We start from the raw sequence: 21,058 nt of genomic DNA, 5'->3' as shown, positions 1-21,058 counted from the left end.
CTGGTCTACTGAGACTAGCCTTTTCTTTGGTTTGTTTTTTTTCCCTTCTTCTTCATTTCTGTCCCTTCTATCCCTCCATCTTTAAAAATACATACCTCTCCCCCGACCTCGTGGAATGAGATTGGTTCCGTTAGTATCTTAATCTTACAGTATTCCTAGTATTTGTTTCTGCTAAGTCTTCAGTAAGAAAGATGTCCAAGTAAGACTGGAATAGTTAAATCATCAAGTGCTAGGGGACTCAGGAATCTCAGAGATCTCTGATATCAGTGGTCCAAGGGTCTGTATGCCCTGATTTAACTCTATGAATCCAGCGGAGGTGGCAGGCAGGGATGGTTGGCTGACACTTAGTCTGCTTGACTGTCTGATTGTGCTGCATAATACAGTTCACCAGTAGGCCCCTAGTTACCCCAGCAGAGTCTTGACTAGCTCAGGCTTGAATCGTGGCTCAGCCATGTACAGAGTTGTGACCCTGGGTAAGGCAACGTACTTTCTGAAGCTCAATTTCCTTATTAATAGAGGAGGACAGCATAGTGTTAAGAACAAGAGACACAGAGTTTGGACCTGACTTCAATGCTTGTTAATTTTTGTTGTTGGGCTGCAATATATGTATATATGCATGTGCCTCTGTATTAATAGTTCCCTAGTCAGTAACGGATTAAGTGAGCTGATCCGTGTAAAGTTCTTAGACTAACATGTAGCATATAATGAGTCTTATAAATGTTAGCTCTGATGCTGATAGTGATGCAGGTGATCATGATGTTGCTTGTCCACAAAGTGGGAACAATGATGAATGACTGTTGTCAGGATTAAGTGAGACACTGAATGTGAAAACCCATAATGCACCACCTGATACAAGGTTGGTCCTGGGTAAAGGGATGTTATAATACTTAGAAAAGTAATACATAAATATATATAAAAAAGGAAACTAAAGAGCCCATAAACTCATAACCCAGATAGCCAGTTAAATTTTAAGAGTTAGATGCAGACACACCCACCTGATAGTCAAACTCTGTTTAAATGTTATATGAAAAAACTGTTATTTGTGTATATAAAACTCATACTGTAAGAATGTCTTCCATACAATGAATGTTTTTTTAAACATCATTTTTAGTGGTTGTATTTTAGTGGTTGTATTTTGTACAGTCTGGATCTGTATATATCATACTTTATCCACTAAGTTAATATTAGATATTTGTTCCCCCACCACGTACATTTCACTGTATCAGTATACTGCTGCAGTGCACGTACTTGTTCATGATTGTGTGTCTACATCAGTTTCTTTAGGTTAGATTACCAGGTATGTAATTATGGGACTAAAAAGAAATGAATGTTCTTACAGCATTCCTACTGTATCAGCAGCAGTTGATACAGTAGGACAAACTGTTCCACAAAGGATGGAGCAGTTTGCACCTTCACAGGAAGCATGATACCTGTTTAAATGATCACATTAGTGAAGATTTTAAAATTAATATATAATTCAGAGCAATAGGTTCATTATGCAGAAAAATCTATCATGTTTGTGTGTGGAGATGTTTCTTCTGGTTAATAATTACCAGAATTACCTGCAATAGAGAGTACATCAGCCATAAATTATTAATCTTCAAATAATTAGAAGTGGCCTGCTGAGTTTTTCAGCCACTATTACAAATATAGATTCTATTTGTGGCAGAGTATAGCAGAGTGCCTGTTAGTAAGAAAGGTTTTCTTCCAACAGAATGTAAGATTTTTGGTGAGGAAGGGGAGGTGAGAGCTAAAATGGACTGCATATACTCTGGGCCAGCCAGTCCCACTGTGCCACTTCATTACATCCCGACAGAAGCCCTGTGAATGGTATGACTGGGCCCATTCTACAGATGTTGAATCAAGACTCGGAGAGTTTAAGTAAATTTTGAAGGCCACACAGCTAATAAAAGGGATAATGGGTATCAAACTCAGTCTTGCTGGTTCCAAATTCCCTTTTCTTTCATTCCACTGAGTTGCCTCCCAGGGGAACATTTCTGCAGAGGAATCGTTCATTATGTGGCCAGATGCTACTCTGAGGAGGTCTTGTTAGTCCCAAGCAGTGGGGAGAGGGAATGGCAGTGGCATCCTGAGGATGGAATTGGAGATGGAGCCTGGCCAGGCTTGAGAGAGGTCACAGCCACCACCTACTAGAAGGAGAGGCACATGCTGGTGTCGTGGTCTGAGCAGGTCCCCATCCTTTCATGTTATAAGCCGAGACTTGAACAAAATACTGTTGGCCCTGCAAAGTATCAAAATAGAGAGAATGATGCATTGGGAATTTAATGACTTTTACTCTAGGAGCTTTACCCTGTGTCTGGTGAACTCATCCATCCCTTGGAAATGAACTACTCCACCACCCATACGTTAGCTTTCTAGTTTTCCTTGACTGTTATGTTTACACGTGATAATAAACATTTGGGGTGCCCTCTCCATTTCTTTGTGCTTTTTTTCAAAATTAGAATATCATAGTTGCTTTTCCTGACCTCCCCCAGTTATACACTAATTTTTAAGTCATAGTTCTGTAAGCTTTACCAAAACCAGTGATTTCTGACCCTTACCTCTTTCTCCTTGTTTTCCCCTCCCCAGTGCCAACCACGATCACCTTTTTTTAGCTGATCAACTTGCTTTATATAATTGACAAGTTATAATGAACACCTTTTCAGATTAGTATTTAAAGGCCTTCTTCATTCTTTTAATGGCTTGATAGCACTTCACTTTGCATAAATACAGTCATTTATTTAACTGATCCCTCACTGGTAGACATTTAGATTGTTTCCACATTGTTTCATGACACAATAAGTAATTTTATGCTGCAATAAATATCCTTTACTCAGTTATTCAAACATTTTAAAAATTAATTCTTTGATGTTACTTCAGTTTTAAAACCATTATTAAAACAATGGTTTATATGCTTTAATGTCTTACAGCATTAAGAATTAAGGAGTTGTGGCTGTATGTAGGTTCTTCAAAAAAAAAAAAAAAAAAAGAAGAAGAAGAAGAAGAAGAAGACTAGAACTGCCATATGACCCAACAGTTCCACTTTTGGGTATTTATCCAAAGAAAATGAAAACACTAATTTGAAAAGATATTATCTACCCTAGTGTCCATACAGCATTATTTACAATAGGCAATATATGGAAGCAACCTAAGTGTCCATCAACAGATGAATGGATAAAGAAGATGTGAGATATATATTTTATATATATATATATATAAATGGATTATATATAATATATAATGGATTATTATTCAGCCATTAAAAAAAGTGAAATTTTGCCACTTGCAATAACCAGAGGGTATTTTATGCTTAGTGAAATAAGTCAGCTTATTGAAAAATACTGTAATAAGATAAATACCGTATGATATCACTTATATGTAGAATCTAAAAAATAAAACAAACAAGTGAACATAACGAAAAAGAAATAAATTCACAGATACAGAGAACAAACTAGTGGTTACCAGTGGGAAGGGAAAGGGGAGAGGGGCAAGATAGGGGAAGAGGATTAAGAGGTACAAACCACTAGGTATAAAATAAATTAGACATAAGGATGTAAAGTACAACACAAGGAATATAGTCAATATTTTATAATAACTTTAAATGGAGTGTAATCTATAAAAATATAGATTCACTACATTCTACACCCAAAGCTAAAAACATTGTAAATAAATAAGCTTCAATTAAAAAAAAGAATTAAGGAGGGTTTTTTTTTGTTTGTTTGCTTATGATATTTTAAAATGTTTTATGTTTTTTTTTTAAATTGAAGTATTGTCAGTTACGATGTATCAGTTTCTGGTGTGCAGCACAACATCCCAGTCATTCATATACATACATATTTTCGTTTTCATATTCTTTTTCATTAAAGGTTGTTACAGGATAATGAATATAGTGTCCTGTGCTATACAGAAGAAATTTATTTTTAAATCTATTTTTATATATAGTGGCTAACATTTGCAAATCTCAAACTCCCAAATTTATCCCTTCCCCGCCCTCTCTCCCCCAGTAACCATGAGATTGCTTACTATGTGAACCTGTTTCTGCTTTGTAGAGTTCCTTAGTATCCTCTTTTTTTCAGATTCCACATATGAGTGATATCATATGGTATTTTTCTTTCTCTTTCTGGCTTACTTCATCTAGAATGAAGAGCTCTAGGTCCATTTATGTTGCTGCAAATGGCATTATTTTATTCTTTTTATGGCTGAGTAGTATTCTAGTGTATAAATATATCACAACTTCTTTATCTAGTCATCTATTGATGGACATTTAGGTTGTTTCCATGTAAATAGTGCTGCTATGAACGTTAGGGTGCATGTATCCTTTCAAATTAGTGTTCCCTCCAGATATATACCCAGGAGTGGGATTGCTGGATCATATGTTAAGTCTATTTTTAGTTTTTTGAGGACTCTCCTTTACTGTTTTCCATAATGGCTGCACCAAACTACACTCCCACCAGCAGTGTAAGAGGGTTCCCTTTTCTCCACACCCTCTCTAGCATTTATTGTTCATGGACTTTTTAATGATGGCCATCTGACTGGTGTGAAGTGATACCTCATTGTAGTTTTGATTTGCATTTCTCTGATAATTAGCAACATTAAGCATTTTTTCATGTGCATGTTGGTCATCTGTATGTTTTCATTGGAGAATTGCTTGTTTAGGTCTTCTGCCCATTTTTGGGTTGGGTTGTGTTTTTTTTGTTGTTGTTATTAAGTTGGATAAGCTGTTTATATATTCTGGAAATTAAACCTTTCTCAGTTGCATTATTTGCAAATATTTTATTCCATTCTGTAGATTGTTGTTTTGTTTTCTTTGCTGTGCAAAAGCTTGTAAGTTTAATTAGACCCCATTTGTTTATTTTTGCTTTTATGTCTATTGCCTGGGTAGACTGCCCTAGGAGAACATTGCTAAGATTTATGTCAAAATGTTTTGCCTGTGTTTTCTTCTAGGAGGTTTATCTGTATAGTTTTATATTTTTGCTTTGAGGAATTTTTTTTCTGATGAACCCAAAGGAGCATTTTAGAAGTCAGCACTTTCAAAGCATTGCTTGCAAAATGGTGTTTGAAGTTAAAAAAAAATGCAATCTGTGGAGTCTTTCCTCAGGATTTAATAATATTGGCTTTACCATATTATAAACTTCATTTTCATAACTTTAAAGATGGGTTTCTGTGCACCTCAAGGTTATGGAGATTCTGTAGAAGTGTAAATCTACTTCTAGGCTTTTATGTGATTAGGATAATGTCTGTGTTGCTCTCATTGGACAACCAAGTGGAAAAACTTAATCCCTATAAAAATTAGTTCAAATATTAGAGAAACTCTCTATGGAGAGTTTTCCTTTTTTATCACCATATCACTTTTTCTTTTAAGCAGTGGAAATTCCTTAGGGTTCTCTCTGGCCGTCTTCCATCATGTGAGCTATAGGGTTGGGAATCAGTCTTCTGTCGATAGCATCTCTGGGGGCCACCCACTCAGGGGTTTGTTTGTTCTGCTAATCCACAGTTTTGGCCCCTGGTGTAGACGTGTAAGTAAGACTAAAAGTTAAGATTCTGTGGTGGTGACCGAACCACCAAGAATTTTATTGGAATAAGCTGGTTCAAACTTGAAGAGATACAACTAATGCAGCTTTTTAATGCTGGGTTTCAGGAGCATGCTTTACAGATAACTGTTTTAATTGCCTGATCTTTTAGAAGAACAACAATAAAATTCTCCTGTACCTCTCACATATGAAGGCCTTAAAATATTAATTATTTGAATTGGATAAAGATACAGGTTTGAGTTAAGCTTACTTAAAATGTTTTTCAATTAAAAAAAGATTTTGATGATCCAGTTTTGTTACATTTAATTGTTTAAGGAAATATAGGGTTTGTTCAAGTGTGAAATGATTTGCTCTATGTCTTTATTTCTTGCATTTTATATGCTCATATGGTGTATAGTTCTACAAATAATGAACATTTAAGTTTAGATTGGTTAAACAAATAAGCATGGTTTGTTCCAGTTTTTCATTTACAGTTTAAATTGGTTCAGGTTACTGAGAAATGGAGCACCACCATATATAGTTTCTTTTTTGTGAAAGGATATTTAGACAGTTTTTTTTTTAATCAAGGGAAAAGGATTTCTCTCAGGAAATTGTGTGATTCCAATTGATGACTGATCTCAACCGAAGCTGTGGGGGTGAGGGTTAGATCGGGCTATTATTTTTACTGTCAGACAGGGAGTCAGAATTGGATCTCTTAGAGCCTTTGATCCCCTCCGAAGATTAGACTGTGATCCAGAAAGCAGCAGCTTTCAAGGCTTGCATGAGGCCAGTCTTTTTCTGATCTCTGTAGAACATGGCAGCTTACAAAGTGGTTCATGCTGTCTGCTCACTCCTTTGTGGGGTTCAGATTATGGATACCAGACATATCACACTTAACGAGTGGCAGTTGTTGCCAGAGGACTGGGCGTTGGCTGTTGCTTCCAGAGTAGGCATTTGCTACCAATATCCCAGCACAAACATCAGGGGCAGGGGAATGGGAAGTCTAATGGAAGGATTTGGTGTTTACCGTTGTAAGTCCTGTGATTATGCACCTCAGGGTCTGCAGGTTTTCCATGATGATTTCTCCAGCCAAAGGACAAAAGTCTTTAGACATGCTCCATTCCACTGGATAGAAGGGGGAGAGGGGAGAAGGGAGGGAGGAAAAGAGAAAGAGAGAATAGTCATCTATCAAGAAACATCACAGAAACTCCAGCATACAGTCTCTCTCAGAAGCAGTAAGTTTACCTGCTTTTCCCTGTATTGGCACATCTGACAATTCTTGGGATGACAAGTCAGTTTCCAAGTTCACAATTGTTTTTTAAAACGAGCAGAGAAAAGGTAATCATTCAACAGTAATTAATACCTTAAATATACATACACACACATATATATATACACACACACACACATACACACATACAGACATACATGCTCAGGCACACTACATATAAAAATTAATTATATATAGAATATAAATTAATTATTGCATGTGAGAAGTGAAGGGTTCATTAGGATGTTACCTTCTGTTTGTTCCCCATATCTGGTTTCTGTTTCACCAATTTACTGAGGGTTCTACTTCAAGATCCCAGGGACATTCTCCTCCCAGATGAAGAAGCCTCCTTTCATTTCCTTCGACATAATTTGACTCCTTTTGGAATCACTCTCTTCCTTCAGTGTCTTGTACACTGCTCCCTTGGGTTTCCTTCTCCTCCCTGATACCATCTTCCAGGCCTTTTCATTGGCTTCTTTTCAGCTAGAGAATTTGGGATTTGTGGCTGACCTCTTCAGTGCTCCCCCATAACTGACATCCCCAAAGTGGGTATTCATTCGCAGTTAAATCTAATACCCAAATTGTAACACCCCATCTTACTGTGAGACCATGCTCTTTCATAACATTTTCCGTTGGTTGGAAAAAAACATGGTCAAGAAAGATAAATTGTGTATCATCAGTAAAAAGTGTCTTAAGTGACAGTTTACACATGGCAGGATTTGAAGCAATCCTAAATGAAGCAGGAGTTTAAGTCACATGGAAGACAAGGCCTGCATATTTTTAAACCTCATGATGACAAGCTATAGATCTTAAGATTTAAATTATATTCTCTGTGACACTTACATACCTCAGAATTAAGCCAAACCATCTCTAAATCCTGCTGTTCCCCTAGAGTCACACAATCCCTCTGCTTTCGAGTTGCTGCCCCTGCATTCTCTGCTTCTCTTCATTATGCTCCTGGGAATCTAGCTTGCTCTGCTCACTCTCTTGAAATTGCTCCCCTAAAATCCCTAGTCCTTTGATCATCCACAACAGTCTCTTCTTGGGCAATCTTGCCCGCTTTGGCCTCCCCTGCTTTTTGCAACCGTCTTTCCCCTTGGTTTCCGCTGCACCCTCTCTTCTGCTTCTCCTAGCTCCTGCTCCCCTCTTTTCAGGCTCTCCCTGGTTCATCGTTTTCTTTTTCCTTTGATGTGATATTCCTTGAGGGTTTGGCTCTTTTTTTATTCCACATGCTTGCCCCGGGTAGTGACCTTATCCACTTTTATGGCTCCAGGTATGACTCTTAAAACTGTAATTCTAGGTCTAGCTTCTCTCTGGAGCTCTAACTTCCTTCTGTAAATTTCCACCTGAGTGTCCCCCACTCCAACTGGGTGTCCACTAAGTGCTTCTCCTTACCAAAATATGTTTCTCTTCTGTTTTCCTAATTTTAGATCATGGCACTCCCACACATCCAGTCAACCAGCCCCAGATCTCAGAGCATCCTGGCCTCTTGTTTTCCCCTAACTCCTCACAACCAGTTGAGTACTAAACCGAGTAGGCTCTGTTTTTAAAAGTCTCCCACAGGTTTCCCTCTCTCCCTAACAGTGAAACTACTCTAGAGCAGACCTTTCTCATCATGAACGTCAGCTCTGCAATTGATTTTCTTATAGGCCTAATGATAAACTCTCCCAATTGACTTTTCTGTTCATCTCCTTTTCCTTATATACAATTGTCTTACTATGGCCTGAATTATAGTTTTAAAATGCACATCTACTTATTTAGTTCTCCTCTTAAAAATCTTTTCATAGTGTCCAGTTGATTTCAAAATAAAATGAAATCTTAACAAGGTGTTCGAGGACCTTCATAATCTAGTCCCATCCTCCCTCTGCAACTATCCTTATCTCCTGCCACTTCCTGAAGCAAAGTCCTTGTTCTGTAAATCCCTGCTACCTGATCATTCTGTGTACTTTTCTGCCTCTGTCTTTTTGCTCATCGTCCAACCTTTGCTTATCAAAGCCCTACTAATCCTTTAAGAACTAGCAAAGCCAACTCTAAATTCCTCAGGAATAATTAATTAAACACACCTGTTTCTGGTTCCCAAAGTCCTTTATTCATATAAAACAAGATTTATTACACACGTATTATGCTTTATTGCATGTATCTCTTTCTTAGGTTGTGAGAAACTTGAGAATAGGAAATGTGTCAATCATTTTTTCCCCTCTATAATGTGAATCTGTGTGCCTAGTGCATAGAAGATGCTTACTAAATATTTTACAAATCAAATATATCTGTTTTATTGTATGCGTATCCACACATACACACACACATGCACACCCACACACACATCCAGAATAGACTGGTTTTCCAACATGGAGTATTTTTCTTCCATGTGAATCTTCTCTTTCTCCAGATTCTTGACCTATGAAGCTCTCAGGCATATTGTAAAATCTAATTAGATTAATTTGATTAAGGTTATATGTTAACTCTCAAATGCAGCCTATATCTCATCATAAATACATATTTGAAAACATACATATGTATGTATTTTAATATATATGTACAGTTTTTTCCAAAATGTCTTATTCTGCTTATAAGCTCCTAGCTCTTGAAAAAGCTAAGTTTCTTAAAGTTAAATTGGAGAGGGTTTGTAATCAGAGAATAATATTGCACATTATTTTAGCTAAAGAAAAAAATTCAATCATTGAGGAATTGCACAGACAAAATGACAATTGTAGCACATATCCAAGGACATCTAGAAAGAGCAAAGAGCATAGGAAAATTCCATAAACAGAAATATCCTGGGTTGCCATTGAGACATGCATGGCTGACTGTGGTGGTGGAGATCTCAGCCTCAGGCTGGGCATCAGCATCTTCTGACTTCAGCTAAGGACTCTGGGTGATATCCGCAAAAGAAGAGCTAAGGGTTAGTGGGAACAAGACCAGATTATGTGACAAGTGATTAATGAAAAGTTGCTCAAAGATGCAATCTTTAAAATTTCCGAAGAAACTATTTTTGAATAAAAACTGTTCGTATACTATTGACATATGTTCTACAAAGCATGATTCAGGTGGAAAATAAGGACTGGCTTCTTGAAAGAGAAACAGGTTTGCAAGGAGGTATGGGCTTGCCTAAGGAGTTAATAGGCAGTTTTAAGCATTTAAGTCCAAGTAGATCTTATAACACACCTGGGTTTCAAAGGGGGAGTGGGTTAGAGAAAGAGAAGATTTACACTGGAGGACAAAAATTCTCCATGTTGGAATGGCCACTCTATTTGGGGGGAACCTATAGTTTTCTCCCTCTATGTATTTCTTTGGATTGGTGGACTCTTTTGACATGAAGAAAGGAGTTTCTGGTCATTTAAGGAATGAGGGAGGGAAACAGAGTGAGCAGGAATCGCTTTGAGAGTCAGTTGGGAATTCTAAGAAGGCAACTTAGCATGGTCTCTCTGGAAAGTTATGTGTAGGTAGTTTAAAGACTTAATATTAAAGCCATGAGAAAATCACTTATAAGTCTGCTCTAAATCCCTGAAGGGCTGGAGCCATGTATATGAAGTTTAAAACTATATGACTTATAATTTTAAGATAAAGATCAGGGCAACTGTTTCTACTTAGGTCTGGGAAATAGAAGCAGGGTTTAATCATGCAATGGCTCATAGCAGTTGAACATTAGAAGGAAAGGTACCAGACCAAACATAGGTGTTAGTATTTCTTAAAATTTGGCTCTGGGTCAAACCGTGATTTACTGCATTTATATCAAATAACTATGAATATTTTGAATGTGATGCTTTGTTATTTTAACAGGTATTTTCATTTTTATCTAAGCTTTAGAAATGTAGAGTCAGTTGGGCAAGAGAGTTCTAGTTGAACCATCACCATTTTCCGGATGGCAGCTATATAAACCACAGGCTGAAAGCACAGGAAGAGAAGGAGGTCCTGAAGGTCTGGCCTTGTCACCTTCGGTCTGTAATGTGAGGAGAAATGTCACAGGATCAGTGAGAGGAGTAGAAAATTCATGGCTGGAAGTGTTAGGATGCACAGAGACTTTAGTCTCAAGTGCAGGTGAATGTCAAGCCCATGATGTGGTGTGTGATGAGCACACCCTGCTTTAGCTGATGACACTGCAGGTTCAGGCCAGCGTTGTGAGAGGTGAAGACTGTGCAGACGTAAACGCATAAAGAGAGAACATTGCAGCAGTGTCTCATTTCTATTCAATTGGTTAAAAAAAATCTAAAACCTGCTGTTGTCCAAGTTCTCCCTCTAATCTCACATGCCTCAAAGCCCAGCATTGTTTTATCCTCCTCACACATCAGGAGGACAGACTGCAAAGGTACCTCTTGCCTCTTGCCCAGGCCCTACCCAGACTTCCCACCTTATCCTCACCAGTCACTTGACCTCAGACCCGTGGCTTATGCTGTTTTCCCTTTTGGTATGCTCTCCTTCCCTGAAATCTTCTCCCCTTTCATTCAGACAGGCCTGGTTCAAGGACTCTTCCTTTCTGTGATTTTCTTGGCTTTCCAAGGGAAGCTCTCTTGCCAATTTTCCCATAGAAATTTTAATATATCTCTTATGTTGTGCTTGCTTTATTGTTTTGTATTTAAGAGATCTGTCTCCTCTTTAGTCTATAAGCTCTTTGAGAGCCTGGACCACGCTGTATTAATACCAGTTTCCAAAGCATCTCTCACAGCACCTAGCACAGTATAGGTAGCTCAGTAAATGTTGGATGAATTAAATACCTGGTTCATGACTTTGAAATGCCTGAAAACTAAGGTAGATAGAAATCTGACATTGGTACACAAAGACTAAGAAAACTGTTAGAATAAACAAAATACAGTCAAAAGAGAATGGAAGTTGTTTGAGTTGCCCAGTAAGTAGTTGAAGTAGGGATTAATTCCTGGTTTACAGATTCCCAACATCCCAGACTCTTCACTTGTCCATACTGCCCTGAGGAACCCCCCAAAATGAAAGTTTATTTCCTATTCCCTATCAGCACTTTTGTGGAACCAAAATAGCATTCTTACTGGCCACACTCATTCAGGCGCCTTAGCTAGTGAATGGAATTTGGCTAGACTGCCCAGCACAGCACTGGAGCATTATGAAATCTTCCTCTGATTCCATCTAATTGTGAAGTTTTTAACCTTTCAGGCCAGCCATAGCACAAGAGGAAGAAAGGAGGAGAGAGGGACAGGCCGTGAAACCCAGAGAAAGATCAAATACAGTCACTTCTAGAGATGAGAGGATGTGTCTTACTGAAGCGTCAGTCTGCTCAACACTTGATAGGTTTTAAATTGGGAACTGACGTAAAAGCTCTGGATCTGGGAATTCTGTTTAGCTCTGGAAAAATAGGAGGTTGGAGCCGCTGCATTTTTTATTTTAAATTCCCTTGGTAGTTCTAGGAGCAGGGGCATGCATTACTTTCAAACAAGAATCTTTATTGTTTGCATAGCACACAGTCTTCTAGTTAATTAGAAAAACATTTTTTTCCCTAAATTAAATTTCCCTAGAAAAACAATGATTTAAATTAAGGGCAAATGGCTTTTTTCCCCCTCTCTTTTTTTGGACACTAGTGGAGCCTTCCTGCACCCACTACTTCTAGAAGATTTAAGGCACAGTTGGAATTGAAAAGCTGTATTTGTTTGTGGTCAGATTCTGCCGTCCACAAAATAATATGGCCCTACCTCTGTACATTGTGTACTGTCTTAGTTTTGCCTGCCATATGACAAAGCTGCATACAGATACAGACATGATGCATAAATGCTGTGTTCAGGTTTTTGCAAAGTATGTAAATACTGTTAAGTAACAAGTCAGCTCTACAATCTGATCTGTTTGCTTCTTTATTCCTCTCCTAATTGTTCACCCTATTGTGGCTCCTACTCTAAATTTATCTCTTTCTTGATCCTCTTGGCTTTCTAGATAGAAAATACTATCATTTTTGTGATTCTAACTACTACTAATTGTTCTTTCTCTTCTTCCATGTCTGGTGTGAAATGTTTATTGAATGAATACCAGTCTTCCAGAGGCCCAGCTGCTGCCAGCTAATGTCTCCAGTGAGATTCATGGAGCTGCACCTCTCATACTTTTTCGGTCATCTAACCAGGGGTGACTTTGAATAAAAATTCCTCCAGTAATCTCTGCAGTTTGGGGATGAGAAGATCTAAATGATCTGCACTAGGGGAGTTATTAGATGCATAAGTGATCCTGAAGCCCCAGATCATATAGAGATCATTTTTTTCTTGATATTTTTCCTTACTAGATTCACCTACTTGTTTTCCTAGAACATTTAAGAGTTGGGAACGTCTCACGTTTATCACAAAGTAGAGTGCAAAATCCCCTCATCATGTCACATCAAGTTGGCATGATAGGGTGGCTTTTAGAGGCAGCACAAATAGGGAGAAGGAGAGTTAGAGTTTGGCTCCATCCACACTTAGGTGGGACAAATGCAACAGATGCTGGAGGTGACCCATATTGCTCGCAAGAGCTGTTTGTTGAAATTTCAAGAATTTTGTGAGCTGGTAGTTAAACAGCCATCATCAAAAATTAAATTGTATAAACAAATAAGTTACATTAAAAAAGAGACAGTAAATACTCAGAACTCCTCACTGCCTAGTTTACTGCATTTTACTATTAATCATGCTCTTGAGAGTATTAATAATATCCATTTTTCCTGTATGGTGGAAATAACATATAATGATGTACTACTATACATCTCATCCCAATCTGTTTAGTGACATCACATTGGTAGCTTTAAATTGGCCATGGTGGGAATATATGCACCATAGAAATCAGCAAAAGCACACAAAAAATTGAGGAAATATTCTCCCTGTACTTGAAAACTATTGCGTGATTCAACAAAGAACGTCACTGATGAATGAGTGAAGTTCTAATATAAGTCTGTATTGTTTCATTTTTCTTTTACTTCCTTAAACTAAATGAAAATATCAACCAATGTTTACATGGTAACTACACTTGTCTGTAATTCTATGAAAGTAAAAGCATTTTGGGAGAATTGATAGGCTATGAAGAATTTATAAAAAAGCGTATGGTGTATTTATTATTCCTTGTAAATTGTGTGCTACACATCCTTTCTATCAGTAAAATTTTATAAAAGACTTAAGAGTGTTTGTTTGTGTGTATGCTTTGTAGCCTAGAGATCCAATTTTAAATGTTTACCATTACACCACTGGATAAATGCTAGGTGGTTGCTCAGATAGACTCTAAAGGTAGATGTATCTTGACCAGCAGGGTATAGTGTCGGAGGGGAATAGATTTCTCAGGGATAACTTAGATAACATTCATCACCAGGAAATAAGAATGAAGTATACCACTATAAATGACATAACAGAAAAGAAAAGTAAAGAAACAATCCCTTTTAAAATTGTATCAAAAAAAATAAAATACTTAGGAATAAACCTGACTCAAGGAGGTGAAAGACTTATATGCTGAGAACTACAAAACACTGATTAGAAATGAAAAATTATTTAAAGAAATGGAAAGACATTCCACACTCTTGGACTGGGAGAATTAATACTGTTAAAATGGCCATACTATCCAAAGCAATCTAGAGATTTGATGCAATCCCTATCAAATTACCCAGGACATTTTTCACAGAACTAGAACAAATCATCCTAAGATTAATGGAATCACAAAAGACCCAGAATTGCCAAGGCGATACTGAAGAAAAAGAATGAAGCTGGAGGGATAACCCTCCTAGACTTAAGACAATATTGTAGAAGTACAGTAATCAAAACAGTGTGGTATTGGCACAAAACCAGACATATGGCTCAGTGAAACAGAATAGAACACTCAGGAATAAACCACAGACTTATGGTCAATTAATCTTCAACAAAGTAGGCACGAATATAAATGGAGACAAGACAGTCTCTTCAGCAAGTGGTGTTGGAAAAGTTGGACAGTTGCATGTAAACCAATGAAGTTAGAACACTCCCTCACACCATACACAAAAATAAACTCAAAATGGCTTAATAACTTAAACATAAGACACTATAAACCTCCCAGAAGAAAACATAGGCAAAACATTCTCTAACATAAATCTTATCAATGTTTTCATAGGGCAGTCTACCTAGGAAATAGAAATAAAAGCAAAAATTAACAAATGGGACCTAAACTTACAAACTATTATTCATGGCAAAGGAAACCATAAAACAAAAAGACAATACGGCATAGCCAAAAATGTTTGCAAATGATGTGACTGACAATTTCCAGAATATACAAACAGCACATACAGCTTAATAACAACAGAAAAAACCAATCCAAAAATGGGCAGAAGACCTAAACAAGCAATTCTCCAATGAAGACATACAAATGGCCAATAGGCACATGAAAAAATGCTCAATATTGCTAATTATTGGAGAAATGCAACTCAAAGTTACAATGAGGTATCATTTCACACCAGTCAGAATGGCCATCATTAAAAAGTCCATGAGCGATAAATGCTGGAGAGGGTGTGGATGAAAGGGAACCTTCCTACACTATTGGTGGAAATGTAGTTTTGTGCAGCCATTATGGAAAATGGTATGGAGATTCCTCAAAAAACTAAAAATAGACTTACCATATGACCCAGCAATCCCACTCTTGGGCATGTATCTGGAAGGAACTCTGATTTGAAAAGATACATGCACCCCAATGTTCATAGCAGCACTATTTACAATAGCCAAGACATGGAAACAACCTAAGTGTTCCATCGACAGATGACTGGATAAAGAAGTTGTGGTATATTTATACAATGAAATACTACTCAGCCATAAAAAGAATAAAATAATGCCATTTGCAGTAATATGGATGGACCTGGAGATTGTCATTCTAAGTGAAGTAAACCAGAAAGAGAAAGAAAAATACCATATGATACCACTTATACCTGGAATCTTAAAAAAAAAGAAAAAAGACAGGAATGAACATATTTACAAAACAGACTCACAGAGAAAACAAACTTATGGATACCAAGAGGGGAAGGGGGTAAGAAGGGATAAATTGGGAGATAGATTTGCAGATACTAACTACTATATAAAAAATTGATAAAACAAGTTTCAATGTATAGCACAGGGAACTATATTCAATATCGTGTAGTAACCTGTAACGAAAAAATATGAAAAGGAATCTATGTATGTATATGGATGACTGAAACATCATGCTGTACACCAGAAATTGATGCAACACTGTAAACTGACTTTTCAAAAAAAAAAAAAATAGAATGAAGTATGTAAACCCCTTTAGGAGGCAGAAGTGGCACAGTGAGGGAATCTGGAGCAAAAGTTCATTTATGAAGTAGACACCGTCTGGGAGGGCTGGTCCAGAAACTGGCACAGCGTACAGCCTGTAGGCATCTGTGGACTTGACTGCAACAAGGATGGCAGAGTCAGGGGTTGACCAACAGAAACCTAAATGTTGACTCTATATATGGCAAGACATTCACATCCACTACTCCTTATGGCTTGAAAGAGCTCCATGCCTACACAGGATTATCTGGGCTTTATTATTATTATATTTTATTATTTTACATTATCATTACACTTTATTTTATGATTATCTGGGTTTTATGAATGGGCACTTTGAAGACACTGGACTAAAAATAGGAACATTGGTCATTGATTCAGACAAACTCACTTTTCCTTTTTCTTTAGAATACTGCCATATCCTTGAGTTACAAGATGTCCACAGGGATTTTCACTTGCTTTAGACTACTTTTGAAGAGAAACTGTCCAGGTGATAATTCTTGTTCATTAAACACTGCAATGGATAATACTGAACAATAGCAGAGACTCAAAAGCAAGTGACAATTAGAGATCTGAAGGTTGGGACTGCCACCCCACACTCCTGTCTGGGAATAGGCAGCATCTGACACCTGTTCCAAGGGGTAAGAGCTCTTTTCCTGTGAAGCTTCTTGGGGTGCTGAGATTTTTGTTTTGTTTCCAACAGAGTGATGCCTTTCTTGCCTGCAGGGAGAGAACTCTGACAAGCTATTTTATGTTTCTAAAGGGTACAAAGCAGGAAAGAGCAGAATCAGCTGTCTCATTTACACATGCAAGGTCCAAGATGTGTGACCAAAGCACAGCTTTCTGAATCCTACTGGGTCCTCATGGAATTAAAATAACCAGCCACAGGGGCAAAAGCAGAAAGACAACTTTCATTCAGAGAAAGGCCTAAATTTGGCTTTTTTGGGAAGGGCATTTTTCATTTTTCTACTACACCCACATTTAAAAAAATTTATTAAGGTAACTGGTTTACAACACTATATAAGTTTCATGTGTATAACACTATTTCTACCTCTGTACACACTGCAGTGTGCTCATCACCAAAAATTTAGTTTCTGTCTGTCACCATACAGCTGAACCCGTTCATCTATTTCACTCTCCCCCCACTACCCCCCTTCCTTTCAGGTAACCACTACTCTTTTCTCCATAGCTATATGTTTGTTTTTATTTGATTTGGCTTGTTCATTTATTTTGTTTAAATTTTTAAAAATATTCCACATATTTTTCTTATTTCACTTGGCATAATACCCTCAAGGTCCATCCATGTTGTTGCAAATGACAAGATTTCATCTTTCTTTATGGCTGAGTAGCATTCTATTATGTATATGTGTATGTGTGTGTGTGTGTACATCTTCTTCATTAATCCATTGGTGGACACTTAAGGTTGTTTCCATATCTTAGCTATTGTAAATCTACTACACCCATTCTTAACATCCCATTTTCCTCTTTATAACTTTAAGGAATTAAACTTCTTAAGGACAGGGTCCATGCCATATTGATTTTTGGACACCCGCCTCACTCTTGTAGAAGTATGGAGTATGGGCTCAAATTGAGTGGCTTTATGTGTGGACATTGGTAAATGGGGGACAATCCTCAAAACGGAGTTCCATTTTGCTCCCTCTGATCTATAAAATAAGGACTTCTTCACTGGGCTTTTAACCTAATTTCTGAGCCTTGTTTTGCACTAGTCTCTGTATTTGCTCTGTGCTCCAGGAAAAGAAAACTAACACTTAATGAAAACAGACGTGGGTGAGTTGTACTCCATTACATATATATGCTACATCTTCTTTATCCATTCATCTATTGATGTGCACTTAGGACGCTTCCATATCTTGGCAATTATAAATAATGTTGCTGTTAACGGCAGAGTGTATGCATCTTTCTGAATTACTGTTTTTGTTTTTCTTGGGTATAGGCCCAGGAATGGGATTGCTGGGCTATATGGTGGTCCTGTTCTTAGGTTTTTGAGAATCCTCCATATTGTTTTCCATAGTGGCTGCACCAATTTACATTCCCACCAATAGTGTACAAGGGTTCCCTTTTCTCCACATCCTTGCCAACATTTGTTATTTGTATTCTTTTTGATGATGGCCATTCTGACAGGGGTGAGATGGTGTCTCAATGTGGTTTTGATTTTCGTTTCCCTGATATTGGTGACGTTGAGCAACTTTTCATGTCCCTGTTCACCATCTGCATTTCCTCTTTTGGAAAAATGTCTGTTTAGTTCTTCTGCTCATATTTTAAATGGGTTGGTTGCTTGGTTGTTTTCTTTTTAACTGAAGTTTAATTTGATTTAAAATGTTGTATTAGTTTCTCGTGTACAGGATGGATGGACTTGGAGGGCATTACTCTAAGTGAAATATGTCAGAGAGGGAAATACCAACACTGTAGGATATCACTTACATGTAGGATCTAAAAAAATACAACAAACTAGTGAGTATGACAGAAAAGAAACAGACAGATGTAGAGAAGAAACTAGTGGTTACCAGTGGGGAGAGGAACGGGGGAGGGTCAAGATGGAGGTGGAGGATTAAGGAGTACAAACCATCAGGTATAACATAAGCTATAAAGATGCATTGTACAACATGGGGAATATAGCCAATATTTTGTAATTACTATAAATGGGGTATAAACTCAAAAATTTGTGAATCACTGTATTGTATTCTTGTAACATATAATGTTGTACATCAACTATACTTCAATTTAAAAAATGTGATATTGTAAAATAAATACGTAAATTAATAAATGGTAAAAAAAAGAAAATAGACCAGCTACTTTCACAGATGATTTTGTCATTTTTTCCCTCACTATATTCCTTCAAGACAGGCTAAGTCATTCATCAATAATTCTACCATTTTAACAAGTGGCAGAACTGGAAACTAAAGCCAGGTCTGTATGAACTCAGAACTCACCTAAAACTTCTTACTGAACAGTCTGGGATAAAAGCCTCCATCCGCATCCTGGCCTGCAAGGCCCTGGGTGGCCTGGGCCTTCTCCATTTTCTCTTCAGTTTCATCACACCTGCAGGCTCTCTTTCTCTCTCTGATATTTGGGTCCTCAAACATGTCAGGCTTCTTCTTTTCCACACGTACTGTTCATCTATCTCCTTCCTGACTTTCATTAATTATCCCTTCCTTTTCCCTCAGCAGTCAGTGTAAAGGTCACTGCTGCACATAAGCGTTCCCTGATCCCAAGATACAATTGAAGTCCCTGTTGTGTCTCTCAGAGCCCTCTGTAGGGCAGTAATAATCCACTAGTGCGGTTCTCTCTCTGATCTTACAGGCTCAGTGAGGGCAGTGACTGTGTATCTCTATATTCCCTAGCAGCTGGCATATGCCATGGCATAGAGTAGGCCAATGCATGTTTATTGAACTGATGTTACATTATTGACCACCATGCAAGCTCTCAGGAAACAAGCTGTCTTTCCAGTCTGATGCCTCTCCTGTCTCCTCTTGTAACAAACCTACTCAAGTGAAATGCTCACACTCCTTCAACTCCATGTCATTCGCTCTGATTTCCCAGAGTAATTTTATCGGTCACTCTTTCTGGCATTAATCCCCTCTATTTTATATTATAAAGATTCATGCAATGTTTTTTTTTAATTTTAGCTCTACCTGTACAACATATTTCACATCTGTCTCCTTTTAATTTTTTTAAACTCTATTATCATCACCCTGACCCAAGCTACCATCGTTTCACACTGGAACTCCTAGGGCAGTTTCAGAGCTGAACTAGCCTGTGTGCCTCTGTTCATATCACCCCCTAATCCCAATCCACTGAAGCCATAACAGTCTCTTCCAAGCATAAATCATATCACAATACAAGGTTTTCACTGGAACCTTATAAGTGAACTTGGAATAAAATCCAAACACCTTAACACAGCTACAACAGGGGTTGGCAAACTAAGACCTGTGGGCCAGATCCAGCCTACCACCTGTCTTTGTACAGCCTATGAAGTGAGGATGGTTTCTACATTGAAAATATATATATATTGTACTTGTGAAAATTCTATGAAATTCGTATTTTAGTGGCCAAAAGTGAGATTTTATTGGAACACAACCCCACTCATTCTTTTACGTATTGTCTCAGTGGCAGATCTGGACAGTGGAAACAGAGACCATATGGCCCACAAAGCCTGAAATATTTACTATCTGATCCTTTATAGAAAGAGTTTGTAGACCCGGAGTCTACGAGGAGTCATGATCTGGCGCCTGCCTTCTTCTTTAGAATCTCCTGTCACGCCGTTCTACCCACTTTCCTTCATCTGCACTTTTTTCCTCTCTAACTTACTAAGTTATTTCTACACAGCTCATCTGCATCTCCCTCCACGACATATCCTCCTTTATTTTTAGTACTTATCATTATCTGAAATTGTCTTGTTTAAATTTACTTGTTTGTTCATGAAATATGAGCTTCATGAGCTTGTCTGTTTTTTCCCCTACTGTATCCCCAGGGCTTAGAAGAGGATCTGCACATTGTAGGCATTCCAAAAAGTTGTGTTAAATGAGCATTTTTATCTTCCCTGTAATTTTCTTCAGGGAAGACACTGTGTCTGACTCATTTTTTGCATCCCCCACAGTGGCCAACATTGTGTGTTGTATGGAGTAATAACAGTTCCAAAAATAGCTGTTAACTGAATAAAATGCAAGTCACTTACTTCCTCTTCCTCCCGAGTCAAAGTGACAAAACACTTGTCAGCTGGACCCCAAGAAACAATGAAATGTATAGCATCTTTTTCACCTTATCTACACTGCATTGTTTGAGAGCACATTTTAAGGAGGGCCATGAATTCCAGCAAATTCTTCTGAAAACAGTAGCTATGGGTACCTCAAGTGCCCCAATAAAGGGTATTTCTAATGATGCTGAGTTGGGCCAGGTGTTTTCTGATAGTGGGCGAGAATCACTGGCAAAGGGTGTAGGTTGGCAGTTTTCCCTAAGAAAATTTCTCCAATCATTTAAAAGAAGTTACAGATTATCTTACAAAATATGGCATAACTATTCACAATAGCCAAGACAGGGAAACAACCCAAATG

The 21,058-nt window shown here is 37.8% G+C and overlaps 1 protein-coding gene across 1 annotated transcript in view; it reads right to left on the bottom strand.

Moving 5' to 3' along the window:
* The window catches only part of ANKFN1 (ankyrin repeat and fibronectin type III domain containing 1), a 292,737-nt gene that overhangs the window by 67,659 nt on the left and 204,020 nt on the right, over nt 1–21,058 (bottom strand). The window contains exons 8-9 of the mRNA XM_031468095.2: nt 6,538–6,635; nt 2,152–2,242 (exon numbers count right to left, since the gene is read on the bottom strand). Of these exons, the coding sequence (XP_031323955.2) occupies nt 2,152–2,242; nt 6,538–6,635 (189 nt within the window). The remainder of the gene's footprint in view (nt 1–2,151; nt 2,243–6,537; nt 6,636–21,058) is intronic.

The sequence above is a fragment of the Camelus dromedarius genome, chromosome 16 (assembly GCF_036321535.1).
Source record: "Camelus dromedarius isolate mCamDro1 chromosome 16, mCamDro1.pat, whole genome shotgun sequence".
Classification (NCBI taxonomy): domain Eukaryota; kingdom Metazoa; phylum Chordata; class Mammalia; order Artiodactyla; family Camelidae; genus Camelus; species Camelus dromedarius.
The sequence above is the reverse complement of the archived record's forward strand: the minus strand, read 5'-3'. Positions and strand labels throughout refer to the sequence as shown.